We start from the raw sequence: 24562 nt of genomic DNA, 5'->3' as shown, positions 1-24562 counted from the left end.
TTTTTTCAGATAGGGAAACTAAGGCTTAGAAAAGATAATTAACTTACCCAAGTTCACAGTTCTTATGAGTACTATGTGTCAGGTTTTGATCTCAAGTGTGTATGACTGTATAGAACCTGCTGGTAAATTATAAGACACTATCTGCTCTCCAAAGGAGCTAAGTAGCCAATTTTCCTTCTTTAAAAATAAAGGAATTAATTAATATTTCTTGAGCATCAAACATGTAGTGCTGCTACTCAAGAACTCTATAGGTTTTATCTCGTTTCTGTTTAAAATCTGACTCTACTTCTTACTAGTCACAAGACCTCAGCCCATTTGCTTAACTTCTCTGCACCTCAGCTTATTTATCTATAAAATGTGCGTAACAGTTTTCCTATCTAATATGCTGGTGTAAGGATTAAATGAGTTTCATGTAAAATAGTACTTGGTTACCTATTATTATTATTTTTAAAGATGACCAAATACCAAAAATCAATAATTCTCAAACCCCATAAAATAGGTTCTAATGACAAAAAGTACAATAAAGAGAATTTCAAAACAACTATGAAATGTTTATAATTTGTCCTAAAAATTCAGCCCCAGAGAATTTCTGTCCAGGAGACAGATTCAGCACAGCAGCCATCAGTGGCACATGCAAAATCAATCCTGACCATCCTCTCTGTAGAACTTGTTGACAACTAGGGGCACCTGGGTGGCTCGGGTAAGTGTCTGACTTCGGCTCAGGTCATGATCTCGCGATCTGTGAGTGTGAGCCCCGCGTCAGGCTCTGTGCTGACAGCTCTGAGCCTGGAGCCTGCTTCAGATTCTCTGTCTCCCTCTCTCCCTGCCCCTCCCCCACTCGCACTCTGTCTCTCTCTCAAAAATAAGCATTAAAAAAATTAAATAAAAAAGAACTTGTTGACAACTGGAGGAAAAGTAAGGTGATGTACTAAATCCATACTCTGATGCTATAAAACACATTCTTTTGGACTGTTCCCATAATGAGCCCAATGTATTACCCATTAAATTAGATTAATAAGTCAGTTAAGTGGCAAAAACTTTATAATTTGGAATAAGTAAAGCATCTATAACCCTTCTAGTTCTCTAAGTCATTTGTCTATTTGAGACAACAAATTAGATGAAGCCATTTTTTACATGAAAGAAATCTAAGACTATGTGACAAACTAATCGTGACAACTGTCCACAGATTTTAGATACAACATGCTAAAATAACTAGAGGTGCAAGACATGTTTAAAAATAATAAACGCTCAGGGGCACCTGGGTGGCTCAGTCAGTTGAGTGTCCAACTCCTGATTTTGGCTCAGATCATGATCTCACGTTTCACAGGTTCAAGCCTCACAATGGGCTCTGTGCTGACAGAGTGGAGCCTGCTTGGGATTCTCTCTCTCCCTCTCTCTCTCCTGCCCCTCCCTCACTTGTGCTCTCTTTCTCTCAAAACAAATAAATAAAATAATAATAATAATAATAATAATAATAATAATAATAAATGCTCAGAGACAGAACCAAACTCTATTATGGAGAAAATGAAGGGACAAGAATTATCAGGTTCCATTACAGTCTTCAACATGAAACTAACATAAAGAAAATCAGTACTATTTTGAAATGACTAATATTATATTGTTTATTTTTCTATTAATACCATAGATCAATGTTCATATGATTTCTATTAAGGTCTACTTAAAACTGAAAACCAGTCTTAAAAAAAATGTTTCCCATGGAAATGAAAATGTCTTTTATGGGCAGTATTTCTCAGGTATCTCATCTCTAATGAAATAAGTCAGTATTAAGTGCCTACTGTATGCTGAGGAAAATTAAAAATAAAATTAAGTACATAACTAGGCTTGATTCAAAGTGGGCAAGTTTTAAATGAAGTGGGCATACTTGAAACATTTTTATAATTAAGATGTATTGCACACTAAACCATTTGTTTGCTAAAGATAAGCAAAATAAAATATGTCACAAAAGAGTATTCTAAAGAGGAGTAATAGAGGACTTGATAGACCAGCGATCTAAGGAATTGAGTTCTAATCCTCACTGTGCCAATAACTAGCTGCTCAGTCTGTTTATATGTATAAAATGAGTCCTGGGTCTCCTGAAAGCCGGTTCCATTTCCTAAAATATGTAATAGGCTGATATGTAGGTATGTTTACACTATTTCTCTTAATGTATTTGTCTTTGAGTAGGAACTCAGATACAGAGTTCTACCTATTCTTTGGAGTCACCAGTTTATGTAGGAACAGGTTTGGCAAGTATAGATATGACTTAAAAATGATTCTCACTAGGAGCAAGGGCACGATTTTGAATGTAACCAAATATAGTTGTCAATTTATATAAAATGTGAAAACAAGTTATATTTCATTTTGCTGTAATGTATGCTGCTCTGGATATATTTATATTGTGAAAATTTTAGTTTGCATTAATCATTCTGGATACCTACTGGATTTTCTACTCATTTCTAGAACTGAAATCAGCAGTTTTAACAGGATACAAATTAAAAAAAACACACACAAGTATTCAATTCTATACTCTGACACACATAATATGTCAGGCCTGCAAACAATTCCATTCTGCATATACCAGCACACTAAGAACCTCTAAATAAATATACTTTGCAACTATTTACACATAATTTCAGCTATTCAAAAAACAGGAACCATCTCCTCAGTTCAGTGCGGGAACCCCCATCATTAATCTTTTCTAATGGCTTTCAATGGTGCTTTTTCCCCACAACTATAACTCACACAGCACCTTGCGTTCCACAGCAAGGTATCAGGTGTCTCAAAGTCCACAGAACACACTACAAAAGGAAATGTTTGTGGTCTGTAGACTTAGTCCATGTCAGTTAAATAGGATCATCTGGTTGTGAGGAGAGGGCTACTTTGACTCAGCATTTTCCACTTGGTCCAAGGTGAGGAGGTCACTGACTGCACTGCAGGAGTCTACACTTAACTGACACTCTTGCCTTCCAGCTCATCAGCCTGAACACTTGCTGGAAACCTCTATTGTACACACTGTAAAAAGCAGCAGAGTATCATCTGTAGAATTACCTCTATTTACCAGGAAAATATATAAGTAAAACAGGGAGTAAAGCAATAGAAAAAAATAAACTCCTTCAAATATTTTTATTTCTACCATGGTGTTTCTGCAATACCAAAATAAAACTGACCTATACATATATTTCAGAAGAAAATGCCTGTTTTTTTATTCACTTTACTGAACAAGGATTACTTAGCAGCTTACAATTTAGTACTAAAAGCATCAGGCAGATAAAGTACACAGAATCACCACAACCAAAAGGCCAAGTGCAGTAATCTTTAGGTTCAAGATTTCATTTGAATTCATTTAACAGCAAGTTTAAAACACCTCCCAATGACTAGGCAAAAGGCATAATATACTGTGTGTGTTTTCAGCTGATACGTCCAGCAACTGAGGTGTTTAAAAATAGAATAATAGTAAAAAAAAGAAGATAAAATAAAAAATAAAATAAAATAGGTATAATTATTCATTTTCTTTTAACTATACCTAACCTAAACCTTGAAATAAGAATAATCCTTACACAAGTAAAATCTACTCTAGATGGGCCAAAACACTTGGAATATCCTGTACTAAAGAATTTTTCACAAAGCTCTTTAATTTTATAAAAATATCAGTGAAGTGAAACATTGTAAATTGAGGCTCTAAGGTAAAATGGCTTAATTTCAGACACATAGTCGGACCTCCTAGCTCTGTGATCTGTTGTGATCACTTCATCATTTTCCTCATTGTAAAAGCAGGTGTAATACCTGTACTCACCTCATGGGTTGCTTGTGAGAATTTAATTAAGTCTCAGATGTAATAGCTCAGTAAGAACCCCTATAATATAGATGTCAATACAGATTAGCTACTATTATTCTTGGAAAAAAAAACTTCCTTGCTCTGAGCACACCCCATATTCTTATTTTCTTCCTTCTTCTGCCCTTCCTTCTCAACTTCCTTATCTGTCCTGTTTTTCTCTCTCAAAACATCAAATGTTGAGTTCTCAGACTATATAGAAGTCCTCTTCTCAATCTATTCTTTCCCAGAAGGAATCTAACTTTACCCATGAATTTAATCACCACCTAGAGGACAATGGTTCCCAAATGTGTATTTCGAATTCAGGTAGGAATATATACATGCAAGCTCAACATCCCCACCTGGATGTCTTGGAGGAACCTCAAATTCATTACGTCTAAAGCCAAACTCATTTTTGCCATCCAAACATTAATGCTGTCTATCTCAGTAAATCACTCCAAAAGTCACCCAATTATGCAACCCAGAACCCTAAGAGTAATCTCTGAAATGTCCTGTTCCTCACTTCCCAGTATGTAACCCATTTCCTACCTTTCCCATTTTACCTCTGAAATACATCCCTTTGTCTCCATAGCCACTATCACCTTCTGAATCTGAAGTCATTATCCCATAGTCCCAAATTGGCTTTCCCAAAGAAGTCATGTGTGCATTGGTGGTATAGGAAGTCCTGCCCCCTCCAATCCCTGCATGACATGAAACTAGAGGGATATTTAAAATGAAAATATAAAAGATAAAAAAATAACATAAAAATGATAAAAATAAATAAAATTAAATTAAAATAAAATAAAATAAAATAAAATAAAATAAAATAAAATGCAAATATAACATCACTCATCTAGCTACAACTTTTATTTGGCTTAACAACACCCTCAGAATAAGGAACAAAATACTATGGGCCATTAATAAAGCTGTGTGCATGCCATCTGTCTCCATGGTCCTCTATATTTCTAACAGCCTGGACCTTTTTCTCCTAAAATGCCAGGCTCTATCCTCCTTTAAGGCCTTTACTCATACCCACTCTGCTCCCTCTTTGGGAATATGGGTTATTCCTTTCTCACCTCTGAACGCCCATTTCTAGCTATTTCTTTATCATTTAGCTTTCTGTTTAACCAATACTTCCTCCAGAAAGTGTTGCCTGGTCCTCTGGACATGGTCAGTTTTATTAATTATACTCTAACAAACTGCTCTTAACTTTTGCATCACAATCCTCAGTGCATTTGTTAATTACTTTGGTGTCTGCCTTCCACAAAAGATAATAAGGGACACAAGTGCAGAGAGCAAGACTATTGTGTTTACAACTGTATCCCTTAATCTTATCAAACACCATGCTGGCCACAAGTGGGCCAACTAGGATACTGATAAATGTTTCCTGAATTAATTAACATAAACATGGTTCTGGTTTAGTCCCTGACTTGATAATTGTTTATAATTGGTAGAAAAATACACAAAAAACTCTAATTCAACAGACTTTGTTAGTTTCTTACAGGAAATAAGCATAAAAACTACTTGATTCTATAAGAAAGATAATCAATTCTGGAAGGGGAACAAATAATATGAAGAAAGACCAGGACCCCTGTGTGGGTCAGTGAGTTAAGCATCCTAATCTTGACTCTGGGTTAGGTCATCATCCCAGGGTCATAGAATCAAGCGCTGCATTGGACTTTGTGATTAGTGTACAGCCTGTTTAAGATTCTCTCTCTCTCTGCCTCTGCCCCTCTCCCCCAGTTGCGTGCTCTCTCTCTCGCTCTCTCTCTCTCTCTGTTTTTTTTTTTTGTGTGTTTTTTTTTGTTTTTTTTTTGTTTTGTTTTGTTTTTGTTTTTTGAGAGAGAGACAGAGAGAGAGAGAGAGAGGGAATGAGGAAAGCTTCTTTCTGGTGCTGGGATATGAATGAAGCCATGGAGAGGTAAGAAGACTTCAACAGGGAAGGGTAAAAAATACTCCAGGAAGAGGGAAGTTTGTGCAAAGCCATGGACATAGTCAAGAGTATATACAAAGACAGGTGAATGGACAATTGTGCTGGAGGAAGGAGATACACTGAAATGTTGCAAATGGGCACAATGTGGAAAGCTTTCATTATCAGAATTAAACCATCTCTCAAGGAAAACCACTGAATATTTCATTGGAAGAAGGATGAAGACAGCAAAAATGTGTACAGATTAGGATGAAAGTAAGGAGACCAACCCATAAGCTATTTCAATATTTCAGACAGATGGGAAGGAGGAAAGAAGGAAAAAATAATTCTGCAGTAGAAGAGACAATACTGCTTGAATGGGGAAGGGGTATGTCTTTGACTAAATAGAAAACCAAAATAGAGAAAAGATAGAAGAAGGATGGGAGATGATGAGTTCTGTTTTGGAAACCCTAAATTTTATGTCCTTATATAATGTTGAGCAGGATAGTTTAGGTATAGGTCTGAGAAAGAGGATGCAAATGAATTTCAGAAGCTATTGGGCTCAGGGAAATCTTAATTGGTCTGTAATCAATTAAACAATAACACAAAGGCTTGAGAATCATGTCTAAAGTTTTTTCACAAACACATTTTTATTAATAATGAAAAAAACACAAAAAATAATAAACGTTATTTTATTATTACTTACCTAAGTTTTCAATACACCCAATACCTAATTTTTATTTTATATAGTTAGGAAAAAGTGTCTCAATTTTACTTTAACTTCACTCTTTAAAATAGTTAATTTCCCACAATAGTTGGGATGGGAGGAACTCACCCATAACATGCTGACTTTCTCTATTAAGTACAAGAATATCTTTTATGCTTAAAAGAATTCCAGTCTTTGTAATAGGCTCTGTGCAAAAATTTAAAATGATGTACAGAATTTTTTAAAAGGTTAACATCTAATTTCAAAAATGTTAACATCTGAAATTATGTCATCTTTAATTATCAGGACGATATCTGAAGAATAAAATGTAGCACTTACTTTTGCTGCACCTATCTGTTCTTTGCGAAATTTCTCAAGTGGAGCAATTAATACATCATTAGCATTTTGAATCTGAAATTAAAAATGCAAATACATTAAATTCTGTATAATTTCATGCAAATATTGAAAAAAAACAGCTCCTTTATTCAACTTATTTAAATGAACGCTTTTGTTCTCCTGTTTGCTTCTATAAATGAAGTAAAAATATGTTGCATGTTGTATAGTATTTTTCTACCTTATGAGGTCATTTTCACCAATTATTTTACTCAAGCCTAACAATAATGTGAAAAATGGAAAACAGTACACGTTTAGATCCTAGCCTGAATATTTAATTTCATATTCTAAGATTTAACTAAGAAATAGCACAGATATTAAATTTACAAATACCTTTAATTACACTAGTTTAATGCAGTCAGTTCAAGCATCATTTAAAAATTAAACCATATAAAGCGCTTCCACTTGGCACTAGAATGTTATTCTAAGCCACAAAATAAAATAAGGTTCATTTTTTTTCCACTTAATTAGATTCTTTACACTAGGGATTTGTCTGAATGTTTGCATATGTTCAACCCTGCTAAAACTGTACCTGATTTCATTTCAATGAATAGTATTTTAGTCCCAAACTCCAAACTGGGATTTACTTACACCTTAAAACAGATAAATATTTAATTTGGATCTGTGAGAATACTGTGAAGAGGTTTTCAGTATGGGAGCCAGGGACTGAATGCAAGACCCAGACAATTCTAAGAAAAACAGTATGCTGGGAGGAAATTTTCATCTGAAAAAACCTTTATAAACCATTAAAATTAAACACAATCTTAAATGTTCTCAACACAACCTGGGTTGGAAGATGGCGGCGTAGGAGGACTCTGGGCTCACCGCACGTCCTGCTGATCACTTAGATTCCACTTACACCTGCCTAAATAACCCAGAAAACCACCAGAAAACTAGCAGAACGGACTCTCCGGAGCCAAGTGCAGACGAGAGGCCCACAGAAGAGGGTAGGAAGGGCGGCGAGGCGGTGCAAGATCCACGGACTGACGGGAGGGAGCCTGGGCAGAGGGGCAGCCTGCTGGCCAAGCAGAGCCCCCGAGTCTGGCTGGCAAAAGCGGAGGGGCTGGACGGAGTGTGTTCCGACAACAAGCGCGACTTAGCGTCTGGGAGGTCATAAGTTAACAGCTCTGCTCGGAAAGCGGGAAGGCTGAGGGACAAAGGGAGGGAGAGTTGCTGAGCCCCCGGACGACAGAGCTCAGCTTGGTGGGGAACAAAGGCGCTCGCCAGCGCCATCTCCCTCGCCCATCTCCCAGCCAAAATCCCAAAGGGAACCAGTTCCTGCCAGGGAACTTGCTAGCTCCTCACAAACACCCAACTCTGTGCTTCTGTGAAGCCAAACCTCCGGCAGCGGATCTGACTCCCTCCCGCTGCCACAGGGCCCCTCCTGAAGTGGATCACCTAAGGAGAAGCGAGCTAAGCCTGCCCCTCCTGCCCCCGTGCACCTTGCCTACCCACCCCAGCTAAGACGCCAGATCCCTAGCACCACAAGCCTGGCAGTGTGCAAGTAGCCCAGATGGGCCACACCACCCCACAGTGAATCCCGCCCCTAGGAGAGGGGAAGAGAAGGCACACATCAGTCTGACTGTGGCCCCAGCGGTGGGCTGGAGGCAGACATCAGGTCTGACTGCGGCCCAGCCCACCATCTCCAGTTATACACCACAGCACAGGGGAAGTGCCCTGCAGGTCCGCACCACTCCAGGGACTATCCAAAATGACCAAACGGAAGAATTCCCCTCAGAAGAATCTCCAGGAAATAACACAGCCAATGAACTGATCAAAAAGGATTTAAGTAATATAACAGAAAGTGAATTTAGAATAATAGTCATCAAATTAATCGCTGGGCTTGAAAACAGTATACAGGACAGCAGAGAATCTCTTGCTACAGAGATCAAGGGACTAAGGAACAGTCACGAGGAGCTGAAAAACGCTTTAAACGAAATGCAAAACATAATGGAAACCACGACGGCTAGGATTGAAGAGGCAGAGGAGAGACTAGGTGAACTAGAAGATAAAGTTATGGAAAAAGAGGAAGCTGAGAGAAAGAGAGATAAAAAAATCCAGCAGTATGAGGGGAAAATTAGAGAACTAAGTGATACACTAAAAAGAAATAATATACGCATAATTGGTATCCCAGAGGAGGAAGAGAGAGGGAAAGGTACTGAAGGGGTACTTGAAGAAATAATAGCTGAGAACTTCCCTGAACTGGGGAAGGAAAAAGGCATTGAAATCCAAGAGGCACAGAGAAGTCCCTTCAGACGTAACTTGAATCGATCTTCTGCACGACATATCATAGTGAAACTGGCAAAATACAAGGATAAAGAGAAAATTCTGAAAGCAGCAAGGGATAAACGTGCCCTCACATATAAAGGGAGACCTATAAGACTCGGGACTGATCTCTCTTTTGAAACTTGGCAGGCCAGAAAGGATTGGCACGATATCTTCAGTGTGCTAAACAGAAAAAATATGCAGCCGAGAATCCTTTATCCAGCAAGTCTCTCATTCAGAATAGAAGGAGAGATAAAGGTCTTCCCAAACAAACAAAAACTGAAGGAATTTGTCACCACTAAACCAGCCCTACAAGAGATCCTAAGGGGAATCCTGTGAGACAAAGTACCAGAGACATCACTACAAGCATAAAACATACAGACATCACAATGACTCTAAACCCGTATCTTTCTATAATAACACTGAATGTAAATGGATTAAATGCGCCAACCAAAAGACATAGGGTATCAGAATGGATAAAAAAACAAGACCCATCTATTTGCTGTCTACAAGAGACTCATTTTAGATCTGAGGACACCTTTAGATTGAGAGTGAGGGGATGGAGAACTATTTATCATGCTACTGGAAGCCAAAAGAAAGCTGGAGTAGCCATACTTATATCAGACAAACTAGACTTTAAATTAAAGGCTGTAACAAGAGATGAAGAAGGGCATTATATAATAATCACAGGGTCTATCCATCAGGAAGAGCTAACATTTATAAATGTCTATGCGCCGAATACCGAAGCCCCCAAATATATAAAACAATTATTCACAAATATAAGCAACCTTATTGATAAGAATGTGGTAATTGCAGGGGACTTTAACACTCCACTTACAGAAATGGATAGATCATCTAGACACACAGTCAATAAAGAAACAAGGGCCCTGAATGAGACATTGGATCAGATGGACTTGACAGATATATTTAGAACTCTGCATCCCAAACCAACAGAATATACTTTCTTCTCCAGTGCACATGGAACATTCTCCAAGATAGATCATATACTGGGTCACAAAACAGCCCTTCATAAGTTTACAAGAATTGAAATTATACCATGCATACTTTCAGACCACAATGCTATGAAGCTTGAAATCAACCACAGGAAAAAGTCTGGAAAACTTCCAAAAGCGTGGAGGTTAAAGAACACCTTACTAAAGAATGAGTGGGTCAACCAGGCAATTAGAGAAGAAATTAAAAAATATATGGAAACAAACGAAAATGAAAATACAACAATCCAAACGCTTTGAGACGCAGCAAAGGCAGTCCTGAGAGGAAAATACATTGCAATCCAGGCCTATCTCAAGAAACAAGAAAAATCCCAAGTACAAAATCTAACAGCACACCTAAAGGAAATAGAAGCAGAACAGTAAAGGCAGCCTAAACCCAGCAGAAGAAGAGAAATAATAAAGATCAGAGCAGAAATAAAAAATATAGAATCTAAAAAAACTGTGGAGCAGATCAACAAAACCAAGAGTTAGTTTTTTGAAAAAATAAACAAAATTGCAAACCTCTAGCCAGGCTTCTCAAAAAGAAAAGGGAGATGACCCAAATAGATAAAATCATGAATGAAAATGGAATTATGACAACCAATCCCTCAGAGATACAAACAATTATCAGGGAATACTATGAAAAATTATATGCCAACAAATTGGACAACCTGGAAGAAATGGACAAATTCCTAAACACAAACACTCTTCCAAAACTCAATCAGGAGGAAATAGAAACCTTGAACAGACTCATAACCAGCGAAGAAATTGAATTGGTTATCAAAAATCTCCCAACAAATAAGAGTCCAGGACCAGATGGCTTCCCAGGGGAGTTCTACCAGACGTTTAAAGCAGAGATAATACCTATCCTTCTCAAGCTATTCCAAGAAATAGAAAAGGAAGGAAAACTTCCAGACTCATTCTATGAAGCCAATATTTCTTTGATTCCTAAACCAGACAGAGACCCAGTAAAAAAAGAGAACTACAGGCCAATATCCCTGATGAATATGGATGCAAAAATTCTCAATAAGATACTAGCAAATTGAATTCAACAGCATATAAAAAGAATTATTCACCATGATCAAGTGGGATTCATTCCTGGGATGCAGGGCTGGTTCAACATTCGCAAATCAATCAACGTGATACATCACATTAATAAAAAAAAAGAGAAGAACCATATGATCCTGTCAATCGATGCAGAAAAGGCCTTTGACAAAACCCAGCACCCTTTCTTAATAAAAACCCTTGAGAAAGTCGGGATAGAAGGAACATACTTAAAGATCATAAAAGCCATTTATGAAAAGCCTACAGCTAACATCATCCTCAATGGGGAAAAACTGAGAGCTTTTTCCCTGAGATCAGGACAAGACAGGGATGCCCACTCTCACCGCTGTTGTTTAACATAGTGTTGGAAGTTCTAGCATCAGCAATCAGACAACAAAAGGAAATCAAAGGCATCAAAATTGGCAAAGATGAAGTCAAGCTTTCACTTTTTGCAGATGACATGATATTATACATGGAAAATCCGATAGACTCCACCAAAAGTCTGCTAGAACTGATACATGAATTCAGCACAGTTGCAGGATACAAAATCAATGTACAGAAATCAGTTGCATTCTTATACACTAACAATGAAGCAACAGAAAGACAAATAAAGAAACTGATCCCATTCACAATTGCACCAAGAAACATAAAATACCTAGGAATAAATCTAACGAAAGATGTAAAAGATCTGTATGCTGAAAACTATAGAAAGCTTATGAAGGTAATTGAAGAAGATATAAAGAAATGGAAAGACATTCCCTGCTCATGGATTGGAAGAATAAATATTGTCAAAATGTCAATACTACCCAAAGCAATCTACACATTCAATTCAATCACAATCAAAATTGCACCAGCATTCTTCTCGAAACTAGAACAAGCAATCCTAAAATTCATATGGAACCACAAAAGGCCCCGAATAGCCAAAGTAATTTTGAAGAAGACCAAAGCAGGAGGCATCACAATCCCAGACTTTAGCCTCTACTACAAAGCTGTCATCCTCAAGACAGCATGGTATTGGCACAAAAACAGACACATAGACCAATGGAATAGAATAGAAACCCCAGAACTAGACCCACAAACATATGGCCAACTCATTTTTGACAAAGCAGGAAAGAACATCCAATGGAAAAAAGACAGTCTCTTTAACAAATGGTGCTGGGAGAACTGGACAGCAACATGCAGAAGGTTGAAACTAGACCACTTTCTCACACCATTCACAAAAATAAACTCAAAATGGATAAAGGACCTGAATGTGAGACAGGAAACCATCAAAACCCTAGAGGAGAAAGCAGGAAAAGACCTCTCTGACCTCAGCCGTAGCAATCTCTTACTCGACACATCCGCAAAGGCAAGGGAATTAAAAGCAAAAATGAATTACTGGGACCTTATGAAGATAAAAAGCTTCTGCACAGCAAAGGAAACAACCAACACAACTAAAAGGCAACCAACGGAATGGGAAAAGATATTTGCAAATGACATATCGGACAAAGGGCTAGTATCCAAAATCTATAAAGAGCTCACCAAACTCCACACGCGAAAAACAAATAACCCAGTGAAGAAATGGGCAGAAAACATGAATAGACACTTCTCTAAAGAAGACATCTGGATGGCCAAAAGGCACATGAAAAGATGCTCAACGTCGCTCCTCATCAGGGAAATACAAATCAAAACCACACTCAGATATCACCTCATGCCAGTCAGAGTGGCCAAAATGAACAAATCAGGAGACTATAGATGCTGGCGAGGATGTGGAGAAACGGGAACCCTCTTGCACTGTTGGTGGGAATGCAAATTGGTGCAGGTGCTCTGGAAAGCAGTGTGGAGGTTCCTCAGAAAATTAAAAATAGACCTACCCTATGACCCAGCAATAGCACTGCTAGGAATTTACCCAAGGGATACAGGAGTACTGATGCATAGGGGCGTTTGTACCCCAATGTTTATAGCAGCACTCTCAACAATAGCCAAATTATGGAAAGAGCCTAAATGTCCATCAACTGATGAATGGATAAAGAAATTGTGGTTTATATACACAATGGAATACTACGTGGCAATGAGAAAGAATGAAATATGGCCTTTTGTAGCAACGTGGATGGAACTAGAGAGTGTGATGCTAAGTGAAATAAGCCATACAGAGAAAGACAGATACCATATGGTTTCACTCTTAGGTGGATCCTGAGAAACTTAACAGAAACCCATGGGTGAGGGGAAGGGAAAAAAAAAAAAAAAAGTGGTTAGAGTGGGAGAGAGCCAAAGCATAGGAGACTGTTAAAAACTGAGAACAAACTGAGCTGATGGGGGGTGGGAGGGAGGGGAGGGTGGGTGATGGGTATTGAGGAGGGCACCTTTCGGGATGAGTACTGGGTGTTGTATGGAAACCAATTTGACAATAAATTTCATATATTGAAAAAAAAATGTTGTCAACACAAAAAATGGTAATTATGTGACAGGATGGGAGTGTTAGCTAATGCCATGATGATAATCATTTTGCAATACATACATGTATCAAGTCAACCTGTACACTTTAAACTTCCACAATATATCAATTATATCTCAATAAAGTTGAGAAGAAATTTACATTAACAAACAAAATTATAATTTACCACTGTGATAATATGATCTATTATATAATTAGCAATGCTAAGAGGAAGAGAAAACCTTTTTTTTAAAATATATAACTCTATTTTAAAATAGGTTAAAGAGTTTAAAGGAGTCCCTTATATTATTCTTGTAACTTTTCCGTAAGTATAAAATTATATCACAATTTAAAAATTTCAAGGGAAATGTTTTCCTTTCACTTATTTTCACTTAACTTATTATTCTCCAGTCGAGTTTTATTTCTCAAATTCCATATCTAAATGTACAAGGATAGTATACACAAAAATAAAAACTAGAGTTTTAGTGCCCTCCATGATTATCATTCTCTAATTTGCAGAAAAATGACATGACGGATCTTGAAAAGACCTAAAATCCTTGCATAAAGACATATAAAGTAAATCAATACTCAAAATCCTAAGACATCAACAACCAACTGTAGATACCTCTGACATCCATCACTTAATTCCCATTTATGAGCTCAGACAAGAATCCCTCCAGATACACTGTGCAGGCATGCTGCTACAGAGAGATGACTGGAAAAAGTAGCAAAGTACCTCACTTTTAATTCTCACTCTCTAAATCCTCCTTGCCCTCATGAAACCCCAAATCCATAAACACACACACATACACAGATTTTACAGAGGTAATAATTAGCTGATTCTGCTTTAAACTTGTTTGCATAAGGCGAAAGGCAGTGTCATGAACACTTCTGTGTTATTTGGAAAAATGGCAACAATAAAGGCTAACATTTACTGAATGTTTAGGTTATGCTGGGAACAAGCATGCTCTAATATATGTAAAGTTAGTGAACTTAAACAGGGAGATATTTCTCCAGTGTTGAAAACTCCAATAATAATGATGCTAAATAAGATGATATGCATATACAGTACAAGCACACATATTTATAATTGGGCTTAAATTGGGATCTGTTTTTACAGCTGCTGTGTAACCATTCTGAACATGAGCTGCATCATCTACCCCACAACTGAACTTCGTTCTAAGGACTAAGACAATGAATGCAAAACACTTAGCTCAATGCCTTACATATAGTCAGTGCTCAAAATTTACAACGTTTAATATCTCCAAAATGACACAGATAATTAATCTCATTCTGTATTTACCTACTTAATACACTTCTGTGTCTGAATCTATAGTATTCCCTTTGGTTGAAGTCGATCTAGGTTCACATTATGAGAAGATGTTTTCCCATGAAATTCCCAAAAGACAGATGGCCTGTACTCTCCCATATCCAATCACCAGGTACTTATGTAAGTGCCAAGCACATTGCTGAGATCTGTGAGAAAGGGAAAAAACTAAGACATGGACTAAACCTTCCAGAAAGTTAATGTCAATTTGAGAAAAGAGGAAAATTTTATCCATTTAATGAATACTTGATGCTCTTAAAACACTGCTAAAATCTTTGCAAAATTGAAAGACAAAACTGATTAGAATAGTTACATGATAAACTATGCAGAACTCCTTATAAACACATAATGATTTTGACAATAGTAAAGATCCTTGAGAACTAAATGAGTCAGTTAGTATTTGGATGGTGAATGTGAACTGCATACACTAAAGAGACAAAAATATTCTAGAAACTGGGAACACTATGAATAAAGGCAAGGGGGTAGAACTAAGCATGATGTGTGGAAAGGGAGAATGCAATGCAGAAAAATAAACCATTTATTAATCACTCATTAAGAGTCAATCTTGATTGTGAGTGCATTGACCTAGTTACAGGTCCTCAGTTAACTTTTGAAAAATGGGAATACAGAATGAATATGAAGCATGTCAAACAGTTCTGGAACATAGCATGCTTCATAGAATTAAAACATTAGTATCAACTAACAAAAACATTATCTACATGGAAAAAAGTGTGTGTGTGTGTGTGTGTGTGTGTGTGTGTGTGTGTATTATTAGCAGGAAACTTGGTTGGAATAGGGAAAGGATACTCATTATCTAGGAAGAGCAGCCTGAACATGGAATCACTGCTGGCTTCTAAAGAGAAAACTAATGTTGTAAAAACTTGTTCTAGGAAGCCATTAATATGTGGGATAGTTAGAGAATGAAGAGATGAAGACAAGATCTACTAGCTGAATAGCTGGAAGTGGAACTCAAGTTTGAAATAAAGAAGGTGATAGGATCAGGGGCCTGCAGTACAGACACATCGTTAACAGGGAACTGCAGAGGCAGTGTTCTCAGAAAGGAAAAGGACCCAGAGGGAGAAGAATCAAAGGGGACATTTAGATGTTTTGCCTCAGCACTGGAACTTGGGCATCATATTAAGAACTAGAGTAAATGAGATAAAGAGTGTTTGGTGGACAAGGTATAAAGATAATGAATTTCACTCTGAACCTATTATGTTTCATGCCATGAGAGGACTCAAATATTTTGGCAGAATATGCCATCTCAAAATGACAGAGTTAAGCAATAGGAATGAAGTGTTTTTATTAGGAAGGGAAGGATTAGAAAAGGAAGTGATTGGTAAATCTGTATACTAAGACATTGGCAGCCACATTCATATTTAATAGTTTAAAACCATTTGAGGCAAGAATTATTTCTTAACTCTATTTCTCCCATATTTCATTTTTTCTTTTGTTTTTGGATTTGTTCAGTTTTCTCCTCTTTATTTCTCCTACTCTCATTCTATTAATGTGAAACTGGAGGAATAAGAAAAGTAAAGAGGTACTGAACTGAAATATGAAGGGGAGAGAAACATCTAATAGAGTGATAGAGATAACAATACATATGATTTGTTCAGTGCTTACTATGTGGTAAGTACCATGCCAAACTCTTCATAATATCAAGATTAAAATTTATTTTATATGAGTAATTAAATCAAAACCCAAAACTCATCTGCAATGTATTAAGCACATGAATGTTAAAGTTAGACCTAGCTCCATTTGAATCACAGCATCAAAACTGCTAAATCTGTGTCTTCATACCCATACCTCTTAAAGTTTTTATAAAAATGAAAGGAGAAATATACACATTTTAAAAATAACAAGCATAGATTTGACATATGGCAGCCTTTTAAAAAATGTTTCCTTCTTCACAGAATTTATAATGTCTACTATGTGTTTAGTCTTATAATTTCCTATGGTTTAAAATGCAGTTACTCAAAGGTAGAAACTGAATTGCAATTAATTTAACAGAACAGTACTCATCTATAGTAGATAACCAGGAACCTATTTTTCCCCATAAACAAGTATAAAATATGCGTGATTTTACATCTGAAATATCATGCCTCTTTTGTCTGCAATGAGCCGCTGTTCACAACATGTGAATCTAAACTCAAGATATCAAAATGGAAATGCCAACAACACTCAAAGGCACAAAGTGGATTTACAACCCAATTTGGCTGCTTCTGATCTTCATCCCCCCAGGGAACACGTCTTTCATTCCCACAAACTGGTCAATCACAAGGACAAAATTTTTCAATTTTGAAGTAATCCAAGTGCAAATTAAAGAAGGTGTTTAAAATTTTGGCAGGTTTAAAAGAATTACTGTTGCTACTGCATAATAAAGGAAAATGACATACAAAATGGTGGAAAACTACAATTAAACATGTGAACCAGGGTATAACTTTGGTGACTTCACTTTCATAAGGTTTAAAAAAAAATGTAGAGAAATGCAATTTTGCTCACATGGAACTCCTTCTCTCCATATTTACGCAAGATGCTTGAGGAAACTTCTCCCAGAAGGTAATTCTGGGTTTGGGGGGGGGGGGGGTCAAGTCACAGAGTTCAACAGATTCAAGATCCCATAATATCTGTGGAATGTGTTACTTTTCATGACCTTACTAAGAGGCTTTAGGAAAAATACAAAAGTAATTTTAATATTCTCCCTCGATATTGATGATATATAACTTTATAAAGTCTTATTTCAGTAAACAAGATACAATCAACTTACTATCTTATAATTCTTAACCATTTATAATTCTAAACTTTGGGTATAATCAACTTATTTTTATAAATATAGGTCCATTTTAAAAATCAAAAATAATTATCTGCTATTTCATTTACTTTCTGTAGCAGAGAAGCAAACTGATATTGGATAGTACTTTACAACATTTACTGGGTAAACACACTTTAACTGTGGGTGCAGTGTGTTACATGAAGCCAGGCAATTAAGTTTCCACTCAACTTTTCTTTTGCTATTTCAAGCAGTTCTAATAAACAGCCACCAGGGAGTGCTCATAAATCACTCACAAGTAATGACTAGAAATGTTTTTATGTGATTAGACGATGAATACTCCAAATACACTTGGGTTTGTGTGTGTGTGTGTCCAAGTATACACAAATTATAATTTTCTATAGAATATGTATTTTCAAGTGCTATCCGATCTTTATTAAAAATTTCTATTTTTAATGCTCACTTTGCACTTTGTAAGAGAACCTTACAACCTGTGTGTCCAATGAAATGAGCAGCAATGGAATAAACCAAATCTGAAAGGTAATTGTTACACTTTTACTTTATCCCCCATTTTCCAGGTTTCGGTTAAAATCTAGTGTTGGTACCAGTCACAGCCCATCACTAATCGGTGATTATAGTGTCCCATTATCCTGCAACCAGGATAATGGATAATACCAGGATAGAGGATTGCAATTTTCTACCCCAAACTTTTAATGCACTAAAACACTCTGAAGAGAAGATTTAATAATATTCTGTGGTGCTAGATAACCCAACTGCTTGAGAAGACTACAACAAGTGATATTATTTACAAAAATAAAACCTGAATGGTATCGCTCATTGCAAAAATAATTTCCTGTTAAGATACCTATATAGTCAATCCACACACAGTGAAAAGATACGAAGGTGTTTCATAATGAGTAGATTGAACATAGTTAATGCAGAAGATACCTATAAGTAGTCTCTGAGATAAGAATGGACTATTTTCCCATTAGTATTTGCAACTAGGAAAATTAGATCACAGTCCTAATTTGGGATTACAGGCAAGCATCTCCCTCTGCTTCTTCCAACCTCTGTCCTTTTCCTCCTTCCAAAACAGCTTCCCAGAATGAACTTCTGGCAAGTGGTCTAGAGGTAGCCTGAGGCTCACTCCTCGAGGCATAATGGTCAGGTTAACTCTTCACAGCTACACAAGAGACAGTCCTCTCGGTCAATAAACCCACAGCTTTTCTAAACTAGGACCCAAAGGCTAAAACTCACATAATGTGTGAAGGATAGATATATGAACAAAACCTTGATTAAATAAGTAGTACGAAGTCAAAAACTAGAAGCTTTTTATGCTTTATATCCTTTAATGTGAGCAAATTACTCTGAAAAACCATGTCTTCACCTAAAAAAAAATGCTGTGTAAGGTTAGCTGTATACCACTGTAATACATTTAATTTCAACTTGAATGTCACTTGCAACTTCAATACTGAATGCTTTGATTCTACTTATTAAGCCAGTGTTCCATTATGAACCCTACACCATTGGACCTCATCGGTTTAGATCCAACACTCACTTAAATTTAATATTATTTTAATATTTTCTTTGTTTTTATCAGACATGATACTTTTCTTATTGAAAATGGTAGGGAAACAAATTTCAGTTTTTGGAGAATGATGCTTTATGAATTCTCCCTTATTTCAGAAGACAGGAAAGAGTATACTCTGAGTACACTAGTTTGTATTTAATTCTTGGTTTATATCCTGACAAGTGTGCAATCTGGTCAACTTAATCAAACTCTCCAAGTCTGTTTCCCTTTATGTTTAAGGATAATATGCTTGTTTACAAAGATTAAATTCTATATTTTATGTATAATGATCATAACTTTATTAAAGTAGTATCTGCTCCCTGTTAAATTCATTCTTTCATGTAAACCAATTATAATGCATATATAATTTTTTTTAATGAAATAGGAAGTTGCTACTGGAGATCTGGTATAAGAGTGAAATCTCATCAGCATATACTGAATGTCAAGACTTCTTAAATGGAACAGAGTAGCTATGAAGGCAAACAGTAAATAATCCTCTCTGCTTCTAGAACTTACAACTATCCCAAATAACTCAAATTAAAATTTGCTGTTTTTTAAGAGTCATCTACCCTCATAAGATGAGGGAGTAGAAAAGCATTCATCCAAGAAACAACTGACCATTTCCAAAGAATCTAGCTGAGAAAGTGAAAGACAGGGGTAAACTGCAAAATTTCACATAATCCACTGTGATCTAATAATATCATAACTCTAAGTCGTATCAAATGAAATTCTCTGAATAGTGAGTTATTTGAACAAGAAAAAGAAGCTATTTTTCATAGATTTTTGTTGCTCTTAAACTACTTTTGCTTTTATTCCCTCTTGCCACCAATCTCTAATGGGAGGTTATACTAAGAATATTTTAAAGCATTTAAGCATTGTGGAAAACATTTTGTTGTTGTTGAAACATTTTTTTAACAGCAGATATAAACAAAACACCTCCTCAAAACCTGTGTCTACTTATTGTCATCCTGATTACTCCTTGAACATTTGTAATTCTAAAATAAAGGAGGCTAAAAAAATTTTAGCAAAAAGAAGTTCGAACGGCTTTTTAGCTATAAAAAGATATGTGAAGGTCAAAGTAAAATTGATGTCTTACAAGACACTTATATACTCCAAGCATCCTATACATACAGCCATCACAACAATTACTTTTTTCTTGATTCTGACCAGAAAGTAAGCATTTAGGAAAACACTTTTATGAAATACATGGCTGTATTACCTCACAGGTCATATAAGTCAGATGTTGAAATTCAATCTATCTATGAGAACACAGGAAGTTGAGAAATGCTGCAACCCCAGTTGTTGCAGTGGGTTAAATAATCACTCCTGCATTTGACTGGGCAAAAGCATTCTGCAAAATTACTGGTTAGGTTACTTCAGCCAGTCCTCCACCTTTGGACATTCTCAGGAAATCCCAGGATCTGCTGAACTTGTACACATCTGTGGTATTGCTATGAGTATCCAATGATGCATTTGAGATGGCTAGAGATTTTCCTGTAACACAGCTAGCTGTCCCATGTATTGATGTCCTCATGCTGATGAAAATCTACCTTCTCCCTTTGCCCCACCTTAGATAACAGAAATACTAAATAACTTCAGCTGAGTCAATTATGGCCTCGAGAAAACTCTCCCCCTGCCCCGCACCCAGGTTTCATCTCCTAGCTTAGAAGGATCAAAGTGGCATTATGTGTGGGGGTTGGGGGGAGGGGGGTCAACAAATTGATAATTTATGTAACCCAATGTTTATCTCCTCCCCACCCTGCTTTTAATACTATTTCTTCTGCTAATACTTCTCTACCCTTCTCAGTATTCACCACTGAAAATATCTTTGGAGAGAGAAATTAAAATCATTCATCTGTTTTAAATTCTTCATTTGCAAATTTAAGCAAACTTCTAATAGTCTTTGTGAGTTTATAAAAGAAATGGAAATTCATTAAGGAAATTCCCAGTCACAGTTATTTTACAGCAATTATATCTTAGTAGCTGAATGTTAATGTATTTTAATCACAATTGCTCAGTATTTCCGTAATGGCAGATTGTTAAAACCTTAAGAAAGACTTAAAATATCCCAGTATATACACAATTTCTTAAATTGCTTATTCCAATTTTGTAATAATGGGGAGGGAATGGAAGGGAAGAAGAGGAGAGAAAAGAGAAGAGAAGGAAGGAGAGAATTAGGCAGGACAGAAATGCATATAAGCAAAAAAGAGACCAACATAACTACTATGTTATGAGGGAGGGATAGAGAAAGTGTAGGAAGAGAGATCTCTTACTAACAAGAGTAACAGTACTCATGCTACATATGTTACATGTGAGCATATATTCTATGTTATATGTGAGCAGGTTCACAGTGGCTCTAAGGAAATATTGTATGTATCTCCTCCCAGTCTGTATCCATTCAATGACCTTGCATTGAAGTCAGCTGAGGTGGAAGTATTTACACCATGGAAATCAGCAAGCATTACAAATCAGGGTTACATGCACATACACATGCGTACACACAAACACCTAAATGCCGGCAGTTAACTTTTTCCCAGAACATCAATGCTTAAAACTAAACATGTATTGGGACACACCAGTATTAAACTAGAAACAGTTGGAAAGAGTGGTAACTATACAAGACTCCTTTTATCTACTTTTTAAAGCATCTCTTTTAAACATGTACCTGTGGGCTTTTAACATTTCCAATTAAGTACGTCTTTCCCAACACCCAAAACTCATTTGTACTTCTTCACACTTGAACTTTTTTACACAGAGCAAGACTTTTTAATTTCTGGGCTTCCACAGCAATACCTTGAATGAACTTGTATGATAGCACTGGTGATAAACAGTTTCAGCTTCATAAGTCTATTTGAGTGATAGCAGGTTTCTGTGGTGCTGGGTTGAAAAGGATCCTGAGGGTGAACCTGGACACTGTAGGAATGATCACAAATGTTGATGATCAACATCTCTTACTAACAAGAGTAACAGTACTCATGCTACATATGTTATATAAATATAGATACGATTACCTTTCTATTCCTTTAAAGGGAGAGATAATGTCTTATTGATTTTTTTTAATAATCACTGTCTAGTAAAATCCCTTGCCACCGTGGAAACTCAACATAACCACTGCTAAATTGATTGAATAAAGTTACTTCTGTGATAGCTAACCTGCAGTTAGTTACTATAGTTACTCATAGTATTACTGAGGATAGCAACCTACCTACAAAAAACTAAGTATTTTTGATAATTAGCATTTCTATAATATGTAGTGATATATGCCATATAACATAACTAGCAATCAATACCTATAGAGGTAGCAATGGGAAATTAAGCTCACTGACATCTTTAGAAAAAGATTCAGTCACAAAAAACAACTATTAATTTACAATGGTTTTTTTTGTTTACTTATAAATTGGTATGCAGGGAGAAAAAGTACACACTGTTATAGTTCAAGTCAAAACTCTGGAGGGCAGACCATTATCATGCAAATGCCCACAGTGGGCTAAAAGGGAAATAGCAGTAACTCCTCAAAAATAAGAGATGCAGATCACTCCAAATTCTCCCTACTCCTCCTTCCTTACGGTTGATTTCACTACTGTGCTGAAGTGAAATCTTGAAAAAGAAAAACATGGCTCTACTAGATCTTAGCTAGGAACCAGGAAAAACATTCAGGGTAGGGGAGTATGTTGTCAAATAACAGGTTTAAAAGCATGAAGACAAAAGTAAACAGGTCACTCCTATCAGGTAAGTGAGGAAATGGATTCTAGAGTATACATAAAAAACAATAATTAATGAACACTTTCTATGGGACAAGAGAATTCTTCAATCCTCACAATAGATTTATGAAGAAGGTACTATTATCATTCCCATTGTACAGATAAGGAAAATGAGACTGGACTAAGTAATTGCCCAAGGTCACACACAAATAGCTGGTGGCAGAGCTACAATGTGAATCCAGGCATTCTGACTCTCAAGTCTATATTCCTAACTACTCTGACAATCCTCATCATACCACTCTCAGATAGTAAAGAATATACTGCAGGCAAACTCCGTCTTGCCCCCACAAGCCATATGTGTGAGTATGACTATCATAAAGTAAAAACCAAGGAAAACAAATGAGCTGCAGAGGTAGTGAGGAGATTATTTGCCTATTTTCTAATTCCTAAACCCTTAGATGTAGATATATTATTTTCTCTATTACAAATCTTTTTTTTTTTTTTGAAAAATTGTAGGACTTTTTATTGCATTCTCAGTTTCACTGTTGTGCTGATGTCATACTTAAGTGTGTGATGAAAAATCAAGCTGAGTTGAGTAACAATAATTATTCTTGGCTTACGAAACAGTTGTAACAGTGTAATGGTGACATGAGAAACTGCATGGACAGAAGGAAGATTAGGAAGAGGTTACTGCAACTATTAACTTAAAATAGGAACATTTCCCCCCACATAATTCTACCAAAGTTCGGAAAATGAGAAAATAAGGGTATTCTTTCAGAAATAAACAACAGTAGTATTGCCTTTTCCTACTACACTTTCCCTGGTACAACACTTACTGAGGATGCTTATGTCACATACTATCTTGATATAAACAAATACAGGACACACTGCAAATGGAACTTGGACAATTAAGAAAAAACAACACCAGTAGCTAATACACAAACATACAGTGTATCTTTCCTATTAACTAACGCTGTAGTGACTGCTTGAATGTGAATATTTTGAGGCTCTCTAGGGATTAGGGGGAAGAGAAAATCTTTGAAATAAATTAATTCCTTAATTGAATAAACCAACGAATTGAATCATACTGTTAAAATAAAACCAAGAGAAATTAATTAAAAGAGAAAACTTCAGAGCTTTAATACATAATTACAAAAGTCCAAGAATACCCAAAAGTTTTCTAAGTCCTACAATTTAGCAAACAGAGGTATGATTTATTTTGCAAACATTTTGTTTTAAACTTTCCCAGGCATTTGAGCACAGACTCTTAGTCATAGCTGAGAATTACTTCCCAAATAAATTCCATATGCTCTAACTCTTGTCTCTGGTCTTTCCCAAAACCAGAGCTCATCATAAACCATGGGCCAGTTTTTCCACACTATACAGCTGTCAAAAACTTCTCTTACCCAATGAACTAAAGACCCTGTTTCAGCCCTTTATGTGAGGTCTTATATCATGTACAGTAAGAGTGATATGTCAATTCTAAAGAAATTCCCTTTACAACACATGACAAAAAAAAAAAAAAAAACACTCAAAAATACATACTTTTCCTTATCTGTGAAAAGTATGCCCTAACAGAAAACACAATCATTTAATAAATCATTAACATCTAACCTCTTTTGGTCTTACCCTCAGGCCATGGCTTGAATTACTTTCAATTCACA

General features: G+C 36.3%; 1 protein-coding gene across 2 annotated transcripts in view; it reads right to left on the bottom strand.

The window, feature by feature from the left end:
* The window catches only part of ARHGAP42 (Rho GTPase activating protein 42), a 310333-nt gene that overhangs the window by 145765 nt on the left and 140006 nt on the right, over positions 1–24562 (bottom strand). For both annotated transcript variants that reach the window (XM_019450169.2, XM_019450170.2), the window contains exon 4: positions 6766–6837. In XM_019450169.2, coding sequence (XP_019305714.1) covers positions 6766–6837 — 72 coding nt within the window. The remainder of the gene's footprint in view (positions 1–6765; positions 6838–24562) is intronic.

Source organism: Panthera pardus, unplaced genomic scaffold (assembly GCF_024362965.1).
Source record: "Panthera pardus isolate Hobbes unplaced genomic scaffold, ASM2436296v1 HiC_scaffold_12, whole genome shotgun sequence".
Classification (NCBI taxonomy): domain Eukaryota; kingdom Metazoa; phylum Chordata; class Mammalia; order Carnivora; family Felidae; genus Panthera; species Panthera pardus.
Note: the sequence above shows the minus strand (reverse complement) of the source record. Positions and strands in the feature narration are given on the sequence as shown.